We start from the raw sequence: 18197 nt of genomic DNA on the forward strand, positions 1-18197 counted from the left end.
CAGATTTGAGTGATTAACAATTCTGAAAAATAAAAAATTGAAGTGATTTTTAATGTATGTATTTATCCTGCAATAAAACGCTAACTTTGGTTTATCATCAGACAAAATTTCATAATAGAGGTATCTAATCTAATCTTACTGGTTACATACGAGGACTTTGGTTACAGACAAGTTTGTCTTACTACTTTGCAGAGAAAGTGTCAGCCATAACCAGTGACTACTGTAACTAGCGAGCATCTTTGTTGCTGGTACAGAAGCACTCCCTAATCGTTGCTGAGGAAGCCAGTTCTGGATTATATCGAAACCGTATTCAAGACGTGCAGAGATATTTCAGTCTTAAACCAAATAACAATTGTAGTGTACCCAGCTAATAGCATAACTGTACAATTGTGAAGATAAATTAAACACAATGTTTACGTAAGTGCTGTGCAGCTTCAAAAGTCTAAAATTTGAACACTATAGTTAAATGGGTAAATTTTTCTGTGCATATGGCTTCAAAACATAATATGGACCTAGATACAACTTCTAGTTTTAACCTAACTTTGTGGGTTTTCAAAAATTAATAGGACTTCTATCGACTTCGAAACATCTCTCTACAATCTAAGCAAATCCACTGTGCTAATTCAATTTCGTGTAACCGCATAACGAATTTACGTGTCTTACGTTTTATCATGCATGACGTTATCTCCACCAACACAAGAATAAAACGTTTTATAATGAACAATATAAGCAACATGCGAAAACTAAGAATGGAAAAATACAAGGGAAGATTGGTGAGAAACAGATTCCAGCGTGCTAGACGAAGCAGGACTAACCATTGATTGTCCAGCTGGATTAACAGAAACCACGAAGAACGATAGGTGGGGAATGGGTTCGGCAACCTTTAGGAGAGAGCGGGCCAGACACCCAAGCATGTGTTTCGGAGGAGGGCCATGCTATCCAACGTACTTAAGGATCGCTTAACGCCTTCAGCTAGGTAACAACTGTTAGATAATTAGTGTCCAGGTGTTAAGTTGGCGGGCAGGATGTGACCAGCGGGCAGGGAGGTTGCAGACCCCTGCAGTCTAGATCCTAGAATGCGCTCCAGGGAGGAAAAAAATGACGCTAATATGAAATACTGAAGGAGAAAAACACATTTCCAGGTAACGCTATGGATCAGGAACCCGGTGCAAGGGGCAACAAAATCCGGAAGTGTCCATGTGTTCCTCTCGTGTAGTAAACACCGCCTTTGAGGTAGTACGGAATAAAAGTGAATTGCGCTGAATATCTGTTATAGCTCCCTTTCTAGTTAAACCCATATCAACCAACGTTACAACACCTTGCCTAGACCTGTTCTCCAAGAAACTCACCGCAGTGTGGCATTTAAGAGGAAAGTGAGCCTCAAGGTCCAACCTTGATGAGCCATGTTGCAGGCAAATAAAGACGATTGTGATTTGGCATTAGTTGCCCTCTCTCTCTCTCTCTCTCTCTCTCTCTCTCTCTCTCTCTCTCTCTCTCTCTCTCTCTCTCTCTCTTCATTTTTTATTTCCCTATCATCCTATTATTTTGTAACTGCAATGTTATAATTAATATCATCTCTCTCTTCGTTAAAGGCTTCTGATCTTGTGAAAGAGAGAGAGAGAGAGAGAGAGAGAGAGAGAGAGAGAGAGAGAGAGAGAGAGAGAGAGAGAGAGAGAGAGAGAGAGAGAGATTTAATTAAGTCAGATACTTTTAAGATGTTAACTATACCTCCACTTATTAAATAATATCTGGTCTTGGTGCATACAGCACATTCAGTCCATCAAGGTACAAAGGACCTAATACACATTTGCACTGCTTCCGCCGGTCAATAGCAAGAACCTTTGCACGTTGTAGAATGGCTACCAAACAAAAAACCGCGATAAAAAAAAATGAGTCCCATAAAACTCGTTGCAGTCTTCAATTACAAATTTCAATTCTCAAAAAGCCAGTAAAATATGAAAAATACAGAAGCAACGCAAACAACAGTAGCACCTTACCTAAACTGATGCCACACCGAGCATGAAAATTGGTTTCCATAGTGGCTGCCTGCCTCTGTTGTCAAAAAAAAGCGATTTGTTTAGAAATCAGAAATGATTTATTCTGACAAAGAAGAGTGTGATTTAGTGATCCTCAATTTTCAGGAGTGCGCTCGTGTTCATAATCCAACGATTGTGGAGTAATTAAGAGTCCTTGGAGTTTCTTAGTTGACCCTCACTTTGCATGCTAGTTGCAAAATGAATACGACTCCAAAGGTAAGTGTGCGGGGGTGAAAGTGAGAATCCATAAATGAGAAATTATGATGTCTCTTAACTTGAATTACTTGGAAATTTTATCATAAGTATAGGCAAGTTCTCTTTTTTTTTTTTTTTCCACACCACAGGAAGACGTGGTATTGTCTGTCATTCCGTTGTCCTGCCTACAAGACGAGCCGGTTCTTATCGGAGTTTCAGGCTTAAAGCCAAACCAGGATGTCACCCTTCAAGCCTCTGCGATTGAAGACCAGGGTGTCCACTATATGTCTTATGCACATTACAGGTGAGGGTGTCTGCTTTCGATGCTAAGGTAATGATGTGTTGCTTTCGCAGTTTCGTGGGAAAATTTTCATTAGCTTTTGAATTGTTGGTGACACCAACAGTGCTGAAAATCCAGCCTGAAAACAAAGAGAAAAAGGAAGAGGATCTTTTGTAAATCTCCTTTTGAATGACGAAGAAAAAGGAATAAAAAATTAAGAGAACTTGTTACAAATCAAGTTGGGAAATCTAGAAGAGTAAATTCTGTACAACCAGCTTCAAATCACCATGCTGTAAATGTTCTACAGCCAGCCTTAGAACAAGAGTAAAAAACGTACAGTATAACTAATCTGAAAGCCAGGGAAAGACAGTGCTGCAAATCAAGCTTTAAAATTAAGATAAATGCCACTTTGAAACTAAAAGATAAAAAGAACCAAGTGCCAAAAATCCTCTGTATTAAACTGTTGCTTGCATTTCAGGGCTGATGAAAATGGCGAGGTTGATGTTGACAAAATGGAGTCTCTAGGTGGACAGTATGAAGGTATTTTTCCGATGGGCCTCATTGGAAGTCTTGTTCCAGCGCCACCACACTACAGATATGTTCGTTTCATCAAAAGAGTTGTAGAAAAGCCTCTCCTTGTAAGTAATTTTCCATGATGTTTCAAACTTTTACATAGGTGATATTTCCTGAATGAACTTCTGTGATAATGCATTTCTTGGTAAAAGCTTGTTAACTCTTTCAATAAAGATTTTTTGGTAGATTATTGAGGCAACTGTGATAGACCTATTATTCCACATGGAAACATTCCTAGAAAGGAGAGCTTGGAGTACACACACAAAAAAAAAGTTTTGCACGATGCAGCACAGCTTAAAGAATTAAGTCAGCAAGAGTAAACTGATAAGCAGGAGAAAATTGCAAGTATACTGGTAAATTAATAGTTAATTCTGCGTAACTTCAAAGGGGATAAGCCGAAATGATTTTTCATGATTTTGTTTTAAGCTCGTGCACGCTGATCTCGGGTATCATGGGGCAAATTTTCTTCATAAAATTCCTTACAAAACAAATACGTTGCTACTTTTCTCCAACTTTTCCAATTGCACATTCACCTTCTGTACCAATGCACTCCATTTTATATTAGGGAGACATAAAATAAAAAATATAAAATAAGGAAATGTGGCATCTTGTGCAGTGAAATTTGTCTACATAATGAGCAAAAATACAACAAAAGGTTTCCTAATAAATTCAAGAAAATAGCATACAATTATCTCGTTTTCCACTTGTATATTTTAAATTTTCAGGTAACTATTAGCGTCCATAATGGTCATCTTAGCGCTGAAAAGTTGTGTTCATCAGAAGTAACTGAACTTCTGTCATGCGTAGCTCATGAAAGGCATTACATGGCACCTGGAGTCAAGCGCATTCCAGTCCAGTACGGAGAAGTTAGAGGGACTCTGTTTTTACCTCCCGGTAAGTGATGAGGTACGGGTGCTTTGACTTGACTTGGGAGGCCTCAAATTTGCTGAGTATTATTAGGAAAAACGTAGCCTGATTATGTTCCCAAATGTTCCACATAGAACATCTTTTAGGAATGTTGGTCTGGTGTTGGAATCTAGTTTGCGCACAGCATTTTTAGGGTGCATGTGGTACTGATACTTTCTATATTCATTTCCTTTATGAATTCATGTTTCACGGAAATTAGAAGATTTATATAGGTGAATATCCTCACAATACAAAAGCAATGTGTATCCGTATATCTGTGTTTTCTGTGCACAAGAATAACTGTCTATGGATAATAAGCTTCATGTTTAGACTTGCCGTCATCTATTAGGGCCATACTTTCTCTACCAGCGGCCCTTACCCAAGTAAGCAGCTTCCAGATGGTACATAACGTCCCTAGGGTAGGAAATTTATGAGTGTACAAATGTAATTTAGAGTAAATGAGACATCAACACACGTACAGCCTGTAAAGATATTGATTTCAATAAGTGATTTCCTTTGCAGGTGATGGCCCATTCCCAGCAGTTATAGATATGTTTGGCACTTTAGGCGGCCTCATTGAATACAGGTCAGCTCAGCTTGCCTCTCGTGGGTTTGCATCATTTGCTCTTGCTATTTTCAATTATGAAGGTCTTCCTAAAGTTGTGGAAGACTTTGATATTGCATACTTTGAAGAAGCCGTTAAATTTCTCCTGCAACATGATAAGGTGAGTTTCTTGTTTTGTTCTTGTTATCTCTTTCTATTGAAAATTTTGCCCTGTATTTGTAACTCTCAAATTTATTTATGATAAACTTCACTCTTGCCCCATTGTTCTTGTTTATTCTCTATATCTTTTCTTCCTCTTCTTTTACTTCTAAAACTCTTAAAGATCACAAAATGGTGAAGTATGACAGAACAGGACAATGTTTATGAAGGGCATCAGGTCAGTGATGGAGAATGTTTCTCAAGGTCAATGAGGGAGAGGTAGGAAAGGACACAGCAATGTTCTTACCATACAGTTATAGAAAAAGAGGAGCCAATCCTCATGAGTTACTGCTGCATTCTTATCAGTAACGCTTTACCTTGAGGTAGATGCTTGTTCTACAATTTGCTACATTGTATGCCGATTGAATCATTTTTATTTATGCAAAAACTAGCTTACTCTAGCAAACAAAATCTGTCATAACTATAACTAGTAAAAGTTTATACCTAAATATACACAAAAATTTTTAAAAGTTAAGTTTTTACAGGCCACAAGTTCCTGGCGAGGCTGCTCAATTCAGTGTCAATACCCAGCATCCCACCATTCATCGCAACAAATTATCTCTCATCCAAATCCGCATGTCTCCTAAAATCTAGTCACTTGTTGCCGTCATGAATCCTACTTTTGACATATTGTTCCTAAAATTCCACATATAACTTTTTGTGTAATCCTTCAAATAAGAACACAGACAAAGCTAAACTAAAAGAAAAGCCTCATTGCTGCAGATAATTTTACGTTGAATTAACTGAGGGGCCTCGAACTGAGCTACCACTAGAAATGAATGAAAAAATAATTGAAAGATGTCTTCAGTAGGAGCAGTAGTAGTTCTGCCATGGAAGCCCAGCCTTCTTCTCTGTCTGGCAATGAACTGGCATGTGCACCAAGGGTTTTCACTTGATTATCAATATTTTCTTCGGTTGTCAGTGAACGTTTTTATTTGTTTGTTTTTGTTTGGTTCTATGTTCATGGTTAGGGCCGTCCAGTATTATTCTTTTTAATTTAGCTAACAGGTCTCTACATTAAGAAGAAATATTTTTTCTGTTCTCAATTTATTCTTGTATATTTACATAACGGATTATGCACTGGTCACTGGACACAGAATATAACTCTTAAAACGACAACCATGATTGTAGAAGTTTACACAGACAAGACTCATATACCAAGAAACCGCTTTCCAAATGACCAAAAGAAAGCGATACTGAACAGGGATAACAAAGACATATTTTCCTCCTATTCTCATGCATACAAGCCAAGCTGGGCGAGGGATATACACAAGCCAAAAAGAAGACTGCTTGGACTATATTTCATCCACTCCTCGCCAGTGATCTACAGAAGAGCATGGAGGAGGTTTCGACGATTGCTGTAATTATCAGCCATAAAAATGAAGGAACAGGAGAGGATACAGCGGTATCTATAAAGGTTACTGATGGAGAAGACGCAGCAGAGTTCACGAAAGCCAGTGGTAAATCAGTAAAAACGAACACAACAGTGTTTGTGAATGTTAATGATTCAGAAGTAGTAGAGGATGCAGCAATGTTGATGAAGGCATGTAATGGACAGGTAGAGCTGGACATGACAATGTTCATTCAGATCAGTGATGGAGAAGAGGTAAAGGATATGGCACAGTTCACGAAGGTCAATGACGAAGACGCAGACGAGAATGGAATACAACAATGTTCTTGAAGGTCAGTGCTGAATCAGTAGAAGAGTAAATAACAATATACATGTAAGTCAGTGATGTCGAAGCAACAATAGTCATGGAGGTCACAGAGAAGTTAGAGAGGAAACGACAATGTTCTTAAAGGTCAGTGATGGATTACTAGGAAGGAATACAACAATGCACGCGAAAGTAAACAATGGAGGCGCAGAAAAGGCTGAGGAAACGTTCATGGGCATGAGCGACTAAGAAGCAGGGGAGAGGAAACAGCAATGTTCTTACCATACAGTTATAGAAAAAGAGGAGCCAATCCTCATGAGTTACTGCTGCATTCTTATCAGTAACGCTTTACCTTGAGGTAGATGCTTGTTCTACAATTTGCTACATCGTATGCCGATTGAATCGTTTTTATTTATGCAAAAACTAGCTTACTCTAGGAAACAAAATCTGTCATAACTATAACTAGTAAAGGTTTATACCTAAATATACACAAAAATTTTTAAAAGTTAAGTTTTTACAGGCCACAAGTTCCTGGTGAGGCTGCTCAATTCAGTGTCAATACCCAGCATCCCACCATTCATCGCAACAAATGATCTCTCATCCAAATCCGCATGTCTCCTAAAATCTAGTCACTTGTTGCCGTCACATATTGTTCCTAAAATTCCACACATAACTTTTTGTGTAATCCTTCAAATAAGAACACAGACAAAGCTAAACTAAAAGAAAAGCCTCATTGCTGCAGATAATTTTACGTTGAATTAACTGAGGGGGCCTCGAACTGAGCTACCACTAGAAATGAATGAAAAATAATTGAAAGATGTCTTCAGTAGAGCAGTAGTAGTTCTGCCATGGAAGCCCAGCCTTCTTCTCTGTCTGGCAATGAACTGGCATGTGCACCAAGGGTTTTCACTTGATTATCAATATTTTCTTCGGTTGTCAGTGAACGTTTTTATTTGTTTGTTTTTGTTTGGTTCTATGTTCATGGTTAGGGCCGTCCAGTATTATTCTTTTTAATTTAGCTAACAGGTCTCTACATTAAGAAGAAATATTTTTCTGTTCTCAATTTATTCTTGTATATTTACATAACGGATTATGCACTGGTCACTGACACAGAATATAACTCTAAAAACGACAACCATGATTGTAGAAGTTTACACAGACAAGACTCATATATCAAGAAACCGCTTTCCAAATGACCAAAAGAAAGCGATACTGAACAGGATAACAAAGACATATTTTCCTCCTATTCTCATGCATACAAGCCAGCTGGGGAGAGATATACACAAGCCAAAAAGAAGACTGCTTGGACTATATTTCATCCACTCCTCGCCAGTTGCCTAGAGAAGAGCATGGAGGAGGTTTCGACGATTGCTGTAATTATCAGCCAAAAAAATGAAGGAACAGGAGAGGATACAGCGGTATCTATAAAGGTTACTGATGGAGAAGACGCAGCAGAGTTTACGAAAGCCAGTGATAAATCAGTAAAAACGAACATAACAGTGTTTGTGAATGTTAATGATGCAGAAGTAGTAGAGGATGCAGCAATTTGATGAAGGCATGTAATGGACAGGTAGAGCTGGACATGACAATGTTCATTCGGATCAGTGATGGAGAAGAGGTAAAGGATATGGCAAAGTCCACGAAGGTCAATGACGAAGACGCAGAAGAGAATGGAATACAACAATGTTCTTGAAGGTCAGTGCTGAATCAGTAGAAGAGTACATAACAATATACATGTAGGTCAGTGATGTCGAAGCAACAATAGTCATGGAGGTCATAGAGAAGTTAGAGAGGAAACGACAATGTTCTTAAAGGTCAGTGATGGATTACTAGGAAGGAATACAACAATGCACGCAAAAGTAAACAATGGAGGCGTAGAAAAGGCTGAGGAAAACGTTCATGGGCATGAGCGACTAAGAAGTAGAGGAGAGGAAACAGCAATGTTCTTAGAGGTCAATAATGAAGAAGAAGGAAAGAATGTATCAATGTTCATGAGTCAATAATGGGAAAGTAAGAGAAGATGCATTAATTTTATGAGGGTAAGTGATGCAGACGTAAATTAGGAAACAACAATATTCTTCAAGAGCAATGAGCAGAGGAAAACAATATGACAAAGGCAGTGAAGGTCAATGATACAAAAGGGCCAAAAGCCATAGCAATGTTCACGAGGGACATTGAGGAAGGAGTGTGGGAGGAAGCAATGTTCTTTAAAAGCCAATGATAAAGAAGAAGAAAATTTTTTTTTCACAAATGTCAGTGATGGCAAATTGCAGACATACGGTAAGGCTCAAGAAGGTCCATGATTCAGAATTATGAGAGAAAACAGCAATATTCAATGATGTGGAAGTAGGAAATTAAAAAGTAGTATAGGTTACACAAATGTTCATTAAGGTTAATGGCAGAGGATACAGTATTTTTACTTTCAAGGGGTACATGGTAAAGCTCATGTTAATGACGATATTTAAAGACGAGAGAATACAACAATAATCATGAAGATAAATGAGAGAGAGGTAGGATAGAATATGGTAATGTTCATAAATACCCTGACAGAAAAGTCAGTGACAGGGAAGGAAGAGAGGATACAGCAATAATCATGGAAGTCATTTGTGAAAAGGTAGGAGAGAATACAGCAATGGTCGTGAAGGTCGATGATGTAGAGATAGGAGGGGATACTAAATGATGGGGTAGGACAGGAAGCAACACTGGTGCTGAAAGCCATTGATGATTACATATAACGTACATGGCAAAAGAACGTCAGTGTTGAAGAAGTAGGGGAAGATGTGCCAATGTTCATGAATGTCCAGGATGGAGTAGAAAGAAAGGATACCGCAATGTTCCCAAAGATCTATAAGAAGAAGAAAGAGAGGATAAGACAATGTTCTAGGGTCAATAATACAGAAGTACATAAGGACATGACAGTTTCATTGAAAGTTAATGATCAACTAGAGGAAGACAATACAGCAATATTCATGGCCAGTGATGGAGAGCAAGGTTCATAAACGTTAATGAAAGGGGAGATAGAAGAGAATGTGGAAATGTTCTTAGTAATGTTTACGGCAGTCAATGATGTAGACGCAGACGAGAATATGGAAATGTTCTTGAAAGTCAATGATGGAAAAATCAGAGAAATTACAGCTATGTACATGAAGGTCAATAATGGTGAAGTGGAAGACGATGCAGTAATGTTCACGAAGGTAAGGGATGTAGAAGTACGAAGTAGGAAAGGATACAGCAACATTGTTAAAGGTCTATGATGGGGAAGAAGGCGAGAAATCAGCAGTGTTCAAGAGGTCACTGCTGGAGAAGGAATGAATACATCAATGTTCATGAAGGTTCAAAGACGGAAAAGAGAGGATGCAACAATACTCATCAAAGTTAATAAGAGAGAAGTAGAAGATTATACAGCAATATTCTTAAAGGCCAATGATAAAATGCGGCAAGCTCATGAAGGTCAATGAATGTACGGTAGATGCAGGAGTGAACAGGGCAATGTTTGATGAAGGTCGATGCAGGAGAATTTCAAGATGCAATGGCAATGTATGTGAGTGATTTTCTCAGTACTCGATATTCTTCTGAATTTGTGATTACATCCTGTCAAAAAGATTCCACCTGCCGTTGTTGGTCTCCCACTTGTGGTATTTATGTATTGCCCGGACAAGTTAGACAAAAGTAAGGTGATTATCAACGCAGTTGAAATCCACGCATTCAAGAGCAAGAATAATAAGTACCAGAGAGGTGTTGCCGACAGCTTAATTGCTTCAGTTCATCCAGTTATTCATTTTTTTAATTGAAGTACGTTAGAATAAAATACTCTTGAGTTTAAAACATTTTCATTAAACTTAGTATTCTCGGCCAAACAGCTACCTCAGTACGCCTTACATCTAATAAACTCGTTATCTGGCGATAAGAGATCAAAAGAATATTTATACGAGTAAGCACAATCGAACCATGCATCCTGCAGGCTTACAGTTGCTTGTTTGATCTGTATATTGATCATGCATATAAAAAACAAAGTTGAACTGTAAAAACTGCTAAGTACAACACCAAGATTTGAGGAAGAATAAAAACCTCCTTTTACTGTAAAACCACTTGGGTGTCTAAATTATCCGAAAATGCTGATATTAATAAACGATACATGTTATAGTGTGAATATTATGCAATTTACTGTCATTGTGATCCTTTATAAAAGACCACCTTTACACAACCTCCCGTGGACAGGATACTGAAGCAATGGCTTTTAACTCTGCCTGCTAATAATGAAAAAAATAACGTTGCACTGTTCTCTACGGGATAGTTCATCGGTAGAAAGTTGCTTCTTTTGTTTCATAATGACATCTTCTATATTTTACAGGTGCTTGACTATGGTGTAGGTGTTATTGGTAATAGCAAAGCAGGGGACTTGGCTGCATCACTGGCTACTTTCATCCCATCCGTCGCTGCTTGTGTCACTATCAATAGCTTTTTTGCACCAGCCAATTTTGGCTTGCGAGTTAAAGACCGTTTTTATCCACCATTTAAGTATGAAACACTTCTTGCAAAATTTGCTGATGCTGGATATGCATTTGTTCAGTCTTGCATCCCTGAGCAAAAATTTTTGCAGAAGCGTATGCTTCCTCTGGAGGAGAGTTCGGCAGCATTTCTCTTCGTCGTCTCGGCAGCTGACAGAGACGTCAATTCAGAAGTTCAAGCTCAGTGTGCCCGGCAGCGTTTGTCTTCTCATGATTACAAGCAAGACTATAAAGTGGAGTCATATCCGGGAGCGGGGCACTTGCTTGATCCACCATATTCTCCACACTGCTACGCCTCTTTCGAGCACAGTTACATGGCAGCTATCTGTTGGGGTGGCACTGCTAAATACCAAGCAATTGCTCAGGTAAAAGCTTGGAAAGACATAAAGAGATTTTTCTTGTATCATCTGAAGGAGAAATGGCATTTTAATAATGATGCAAAATCACCTACAATGCCTGGGAAGAGTCAGCTATAAATATCACTATGTCTAAAACTGATTTTTGTTAAATATGACAGCAGCTTTCTTGTCTATACCTTCGGATGTGAATATTAAGATTCGTTATTTTTACCCTTCTCTTATTTCACCAAACTTGAGGAGAAGTTACTTCAGTGATCTAATACGTTTGAAATTTTCTGGTTAAGGATGCATAGTGTAAAAGCTAATTTCATCAGAATCAATAATAGTCTGCATGATGTACAAACAACAAGTGTTCAGCTCTGAAGATGTGATAGTGACGTGTTTGATCTGAGGCAAGGGCGTGTTAACTCTCCATAGCTGTTTTATATTCTTATTAATGGAGTAATGAAGAAGTTAAAGATTTGCTGTCGCATAGGTTTGGAATAAGAAAAATGGCTAGTGAACGAAGTTTGGAGTGGTTGAGGTTTTACAAATGATTCAGTGCTGTGAATTACAGGATGCAAACATTTTTAAGCAAGTGTGTATACATTTCTTAGTATTTTTTTTTTTTTTACTTTTTTTCTCTCTTATTTTTTATAATTACACATGTACGTGCGTTATTTTGGGTGCATATGTGTGTGTAGGTAAAGCGGGTGTACATGTGTATGTGGACGGAGAGGTTGCATTTGCTTGAATGGCATATTCTGCTTGGACAAAGGAGGAAGTGTGCATCCAGCAGTTTGTGCCTTGAAGACAGGTTGTCTCTCTGAGGGCTTGGCGCTAAGTATTTTTTCTATAGGCGTCATCAGGCCGGGGATGAGGATTGATGGGGTAGTAGGGAGGGGAAGTTGTTGCTCGTAGAGGGTGGGAGGCAAATTTTTCTTTCCTGTGTGTGTGTGTGTGTTTGTGTGTGTGCTTGAGAGGTGATTCCCATTTTTATTTGCGTTCTTTTTGCAGCTTGGCCTTCGAAGAAGCGAACTTGGCCTCTTTGGCTGACTAAAGAGAAATCAGCTGTGCACGTAAACAGCACTTGTGTTTTTTCTTTTTCTCTATGGGACTTGGGCATTTAATTGAGAGGGTTAGCTAATTTTGAAATTAATCTATGGAATTTAGTTTGATGATGGGTTTAATTCATTGGGAATTTATCTAAGAGATTACTTAATAGTAAATTTAATTTTTAGGTTTGCGTAATTTTGAATTTAATTAGGGGTTTAATTAATTTTTTGAATTTCATGGTGGGTTTTGTAAACTTTTTATTTAATTGTGGGTTTCGGGAACTTTGAATTTGATTGTGGGTTTAATTAATCTGGGATTTAATGATGGGTTCTGATTAATACCTTCTTTTGAGTTTTGGGGATTAATTGTTATAGTAAAGGGATTTAACATTGTAGTTTTTGTGTTGTAGGGGAATTCGGTTAAGGGAAATTGTTTTGCCTTCGGCTTTTTTTGTTTCGGTAAAGAGTATACTTGCACGGGACCTTGGGAATTTTTGCATTTGTGATTAGCCAAGAATAAGTTTGTGAATAAAAGTACGAAGAAGGAAGTTGCAAATATGAGGGGAGGAAGTAGTGATCAGAGACTCCTTAGATCAGCCTATCGTTGCGTAGGACGCAGAGAACCAGTCCGCGGTCCGAAGAATTTTGTTGTTGCAAGTCAGAATAGCCAAATATTGATGGGTGGCTTGAGTTCTAGGATCCCACGGGGTCGTTGCTTTAATTGTAATATACAGGGACACACTAAGAGATTTTGTCGTGTTAAGTATTGTGGCAGTTGTAAGAGTTATGATCATCCTTGGCGGTCTTGCCCGTCTCGGAGACAGTATAATGATAGGCCCGCACTTCAGAATTTTGGTAGCCCAGATAAGGAAGTGCATCACGCGAATTGTTCAAGGGGATCGAGTAATCGGCAGACACTGTCGAAGGACCGGTCATTTGTAAAGGAAAACTGGATGGGTGTCTCTTGGGATATTGGGCTTTTTAGAGAGCCCGCAGGGTCGAAGCCATTTGTAATTGGGTCTGTACAGTGTATAAATGTAAGGGTCTTTATGGATACAGGAGTTTCGATTAACCTTATAAGTAATGAGTTTTTCAGATCGATGTTTCCCGATCGATCTTTGGGGCCTGGTAAGGAAGCTGTATGTGACGTTCAGGCAAATAAATTACAAATTTTGGGTTGTATGGATATAGATTTATCCCTCGGGGGCAGATCTTTGATGGAACCATTCTTAGTGATAAGGGGATGTGCTTTGGGAAATACATTTTTGCTGGGACATCCGGCGTGTCGGAAACAAAAGATATCAGCTCATAAGGGGGTTTCCGGTATAACTGTGGGGGTGCCTGGTGTGTTTGTACCGTATGAGGGGGCAGACGTGAATGTAATGAGTGAGAATGTCTCGGGAGTATATGAGGGTCAGGGGCTGAATGATGAACAGCTGCAGGTTATGTCAGGTGTCGTGCTTGATCCAGGGATGATCGTGATGGTAGAAGTTCGTGTAAGAGGTGTGCATAAATCCAGACAGGTGTGTGTGGATGAATGCAGTGAGAAGTTGAAAGGAATTTTGTGTACAAGTTCGGTAAATAATGTAACGAGTTCAGGGGAAACTTGGGTGGAGTTGCTAAACTGTAACGATACAGTTCGCAATTACCAGAAGGGTGCTTATGCAATCGATTTTGTTAACTGGGTCGATGAAGATAATTCAGTGAACATTGTCGGGGATTTTTGTTCTTTTTCAGAGGCAGATTTACAAGCTAGAAGGCAAGTTTTTCGGGATCAGTTAGCCAATGCTGATTATAAAGAATATGCTGGGGGTGTAGAAGATGTTTTAGCCGAGTTTGCGGACATAGTTTCACTCAAAGGGGATAAGTTAGGATTAACGAACGTGTTAGAACACAAGGTTCAGTTGGAAGACAAGACTAAGCATATTTTTGTTCCTCAATATAGGATTCCTTTTAAGATTAGGGAACAAGTAGAACAAGAGGTTAATAAGTGGGAAGAAGAAGACATTGTTAGGCCTAGTTCATCACCCTTTAATTTTCCATTGCTCGCAGTCCCAAAGAAGGTTGGCTCAGTCAGAGTTTGTGTAAACTTTAGGAAATTGAACGAGAAAACCATTCCTGATCGCTACCCTGTGGCGTGTTTGCCAGATTTATTTTGTGAGATAGGAGGTAGGGATATTTATAGCTCAACTGATCTAATGCAAGGATATTTGCAAGTTCTGCTGAGCGAGGAGAGTTGAAAGTACACGGCCTTCTCTTTGCCATTTACTTACAATGATTGCTTTTATATATAAGTAGAAGACAAAATCAATAGGTTTCTATGAACACTAAAAAATGAGAAAATCATAGATGAGAAGGTATACCAAGATCTCTTTTCTACTGGCTCCTCTTTCGGCATTCTGTATGGCCTTCCCAAAATTCACAAAACCAGTGTTTCTCTTCGCCCTATCCTTGCTTTGTACAATGCCCCAAACTATAAGCTAGCGAAATTCCTTATACCCCTGTTGGAACCCCTGACCACTAACCAATATACCTTAAAAAATTCGGAACAATTCAAAGACCGTATGTTGTATCAAGACTCCGATAGAAGGCATGGCCTCTACGAGCATTTTTATGTGCTCCCTGGAGGAGCACATCCTTGAAGAATACCACTTGGCCTATCGCCCTCTTTTTTACTCTCGATGCGTACTGTAGATGATACGTTTGCTCTTTTTAAACATGAAACCGATTCCGACCGATTTCTTGATTTTGCTAATGCCTGTCATAGCAGCATCACTTTTACCTTGGAGAAGGAACGGGATTCTAAACTGGCCTTTTTAGATAATTTGATTCTCAAAGAAAATTACCGTTTCAATACTACTGTTTTTAGAAAAAAGAACGTTTACTGGTCTTGGGTCAAACTTTTATAGCTCCTCCTTTTTTAATTTCAAACTTAACTCTGTCCACACTCTCATACACCGTGCTTTAACTCTCACTTTTAGTTGGGCCCTTTTTCATGAAGAAATTCTTTTCCTGCAACAATACTTTAATAATAATTGCTTCCCAAACAAAACTTTCTATAGAATTCTTTCCAGACTACTGAACAAATCATTCAACCCTACAGAAAATTTTAATGGCCCTAAACTCCCTATGTACGCCGTTTTCCCATTTTTACATGATGATAGCTTTAGAAGGGATCGTTCAGAAGTACTTTGGGGCCACTGACATCAATCCCAAAAAACCCAAAGACAATCGGCTCACTCTTCAGGTTTAAAGATCGACTCTGCCCTTTGATGTCGTCTGGTGTTATTTATAGATATGCTTGTCCCAGATGTAGTCTGGGAACATATGTTGGATCCACCAGGCGGCTTCTCAGGGTCAGAGCCGACTCTCAGAAGGGGGTGAGTTATAGAACTGGATGCCGACTCTCTAATCCAGAGCTACCCTGTATAAGAAATCATGTCACCAAGTGCAAAACATAAAAATTATGATGATTTTGAAGTTATTGGCCAAGCACAGAACCAACAGAAACTGCAGATACTCGAGTCTTTAAATATTAAACTGCAGGTTCCTTCATTAAACACTCAAACTGCCTCAATTCCATTGTTTTTGTCATAGCTCATTACTATTTGTACCTCTGATCTTTTTGTTTTGTTTTTCTGTGTATATTTTTCTTTTACTGTTAGTGTGGTTCTGTCGTTTGCATTGTAAGGTTAGCGTCTTCTGCTTTTTTTATAAGTATATTACTGTCTTTGTTTGTTTCCCCATTCTTTGAAAAAAATTTTCTTAAAATTTGAAAATTTTTTATTCATTTTTTTATTTATTTGGGGGGTTTTGTGATTTTGCTATTTTTAATGTGCTCTTGTGTAACCATATGTGTCCGTATGTAACGTGTTTTTTATGCTTTGTGTGTATGTATTTAAGTGTGCTCTAGTGTGTGTAATTTTGAACAGCCTTTATAGATTTTTAATGACTAATGTTTTAACGTAATTCAGTTTTAGCCGCTCAGTACTTTTATTAATTTATATTTGATTTTCCATAGAATTCCCTGATGATGTGATTATGAATCACGAAACGTAGGAAGCAATAAAGGAGGTGTGAATCTCCAGAGTATTCCTTTCCTGCCCTTGACTACAGTTTTTGTGTATGCATCGAATCTGCAGATATGTGATTATATATATATATATATATATATATATATATATATATATATATATATATATATATATATATATATATATATATATATATATATATATACATACATATATATATATATATATATATATATATATATATATATATATATATATATATATCACAACTGAACACCTTCATACACCTCCCACTCCCCCAAGGTGTAGTGCTGTTGGTACACTGTAGCTCATGTGGCACCGTGGGCTGCACTCACGTTTTACCTTTTTACTTTATCTCCATTCTTGTTGCCTTTCTTCAGTCTTGCTACCCAACCTCTCTGACTATTGATTGATTGATTATGAAATTTAGGTCTTGAAAACCAAGCGCCGGAACCCATCAGGATTATTCAGCGCAGCCATGAAGATGAAATATATAAATTAATAATGTGATTGATAATGAAAAGGTGAATGATAACAACTTAGTGGGTTATCCCCGAGTTCCACCTGCAGATCTTTGTGCTTCACCTCCTTTATATTTTGTGTCTCTTCAGCTTGCTGTCCAACCACTCCAGCTCCCTATTTTCACTGTCTTAATTAAGCGCCGAATGCCCGAAACTGCCCCAGTGCCTGGGCTAACAACCCCAATATGAAACTCCCACGCGGGAATTTTCCACATCTTCCCATTTTTCTCACTAACGTCTCCCATTTTCTTCCCCTACCCTAGTCGCTGTGCTCTCCCAACTCATAGGCCTTTCATCTAGTGCACAAATTTCATCTCTGCGATTTTTTGAGAAAAATAATTTCTTGTTTTTCCATTAGCCTGTTGTTACGAACTTTAGTAAAAATTCCATTGTTTATAACTGTACTCTAGCCAAGAGATGGCGTTGGTATCGGACGTCTGTCGTTGTTCCTGTTTCTTTTCTTTAAGATCCTTACAGACGTTTGAGTACCGTAAAAGTTCGTAGTTGTTGAGTAAGATATTGCTTGTTTAACAACTAACCCTTGTTTTTATGTTTTTTCTATTCGAGATACCGAGTGGAAGTGGACGGCTCGCGAGAAATCTAGTTGAGCAGTACGACAGAAGGTATCGGTGGATATAGTTGATCCTGATACAGAGGCCAGAAGCAAGAGTTTGTCCACCTGTGGTGAGACGATGGTTTAAACGGAGAGAAGGGAATTGTGTGCTGGTTAACAGGAAGGGGTTATACGAATGTATTGACCATGGTCTGATATTGTGCCCTGAGGATTTGGGTAAAGTATACTGTTTTTACTATCCGACGGTAGAAGGAGTAAGCCTGGAATTAGGATAATTCATTTGTGATTGTGTGGCTTAAGAGTTTCCTTCGTCGTGATAGGCTGTGTTTTGTATAACTCGTGTACAGCTGGGTATGCTGTTGTCATTTAAGATCGAGGGTGTAGAAAGCCTTTGATGGTGTTGGTCCAGGTATTGGCCAATGTGTTTCCACAGTTAATGGTGCTTGTGGTAATTTAATGTTTTGGCACATTCCCTCTCTCCCGTTGTATTTGTAAGCTCTGGACCTAAAATTGTTATTATTGATAACTGTCGTACTGTCTCCGGTAGAGTAATTCTTGTAAAGTAACTCATAAACGCAACTCTTAAAGTAACTATCACCATCGTATAAGTTTGTACTGGGATCCTTATCATTTAATTGATAATAGTTAACTTTGAACCGTTTAGTTAATAACCTGTTATGTATTCATTTAGTAACCTTATGTTTATATCCATAATCGTTCTTTTGATACTCAACTGAG

General features: G+C 38.4%; 1 protein-coding gene across 1 annotated transcript; it reads left to right on the top strand.

Moving 5' to 3' along the window:
• The first annotated feature begins 207 nt into the window (after positions 1–207).
• Positions 208–11409, top strand: LOC136840926 (acyl-coenzyme A thioesterase 1-like). The gene is made up of 7 exons (XM_067107879.1): positions 208–417; positions 2142–2252; positions 2381–2535; positions 2990–3149; positions 3810–3978; positions 4513–4715; positions 10760–11409. Exons 2-7 carry the CDS (start codon positions 2235–2237, stop codon positions 11390–11392), a joined length of 1338 nt encoding a protein of 445 aa, XP_066963980.1. The 5' UTR covers positions 208–417; positions 2142–2234; the 3' UTR covers positions 11393–11409.
• The last annotated feature ends 6788 nt before the right edge of the window (positions 11410–18197 follow it).

Source organism: Macrobrachium rosenbergii, chromosome 8 (genome assembly GCF_040412425.1).
Source record: "Macrobrachium rosenbergii isolate ZJJX-2024 chromosome 8, ASM4041242v1, whole genome shotgun sequence".
Lineage (NCBI taxonomy): Eukaryota > Metazoa > Arthropoda > Malacostraca > Decapoda > Palaemonidae > Macrobrachium > Macrobrachium rosenbergii.

What these genes read in the sequence shown, in the direction of transcription:
- LOC136840926 (XM_067107879.1), top strand. An exon ending in ATGTCTTATGCACATTACAG is followed by an intron (nt 2,536 to 2,989) that starts GTGAGGGTGTCT and finishes CTTGCATTTCAG; the next exon opens with GGCTGATGAAAATGGCGAGG. An exon ending in TTGTAGAAAAGCCTCTCCTT is followed by an intron (nt 3,150 to 3,809) that starts GTAAGTAATTTT and finishes TTAAATTTTCAG; the next exon opens with GTAACTATTAGCGTCCATAA.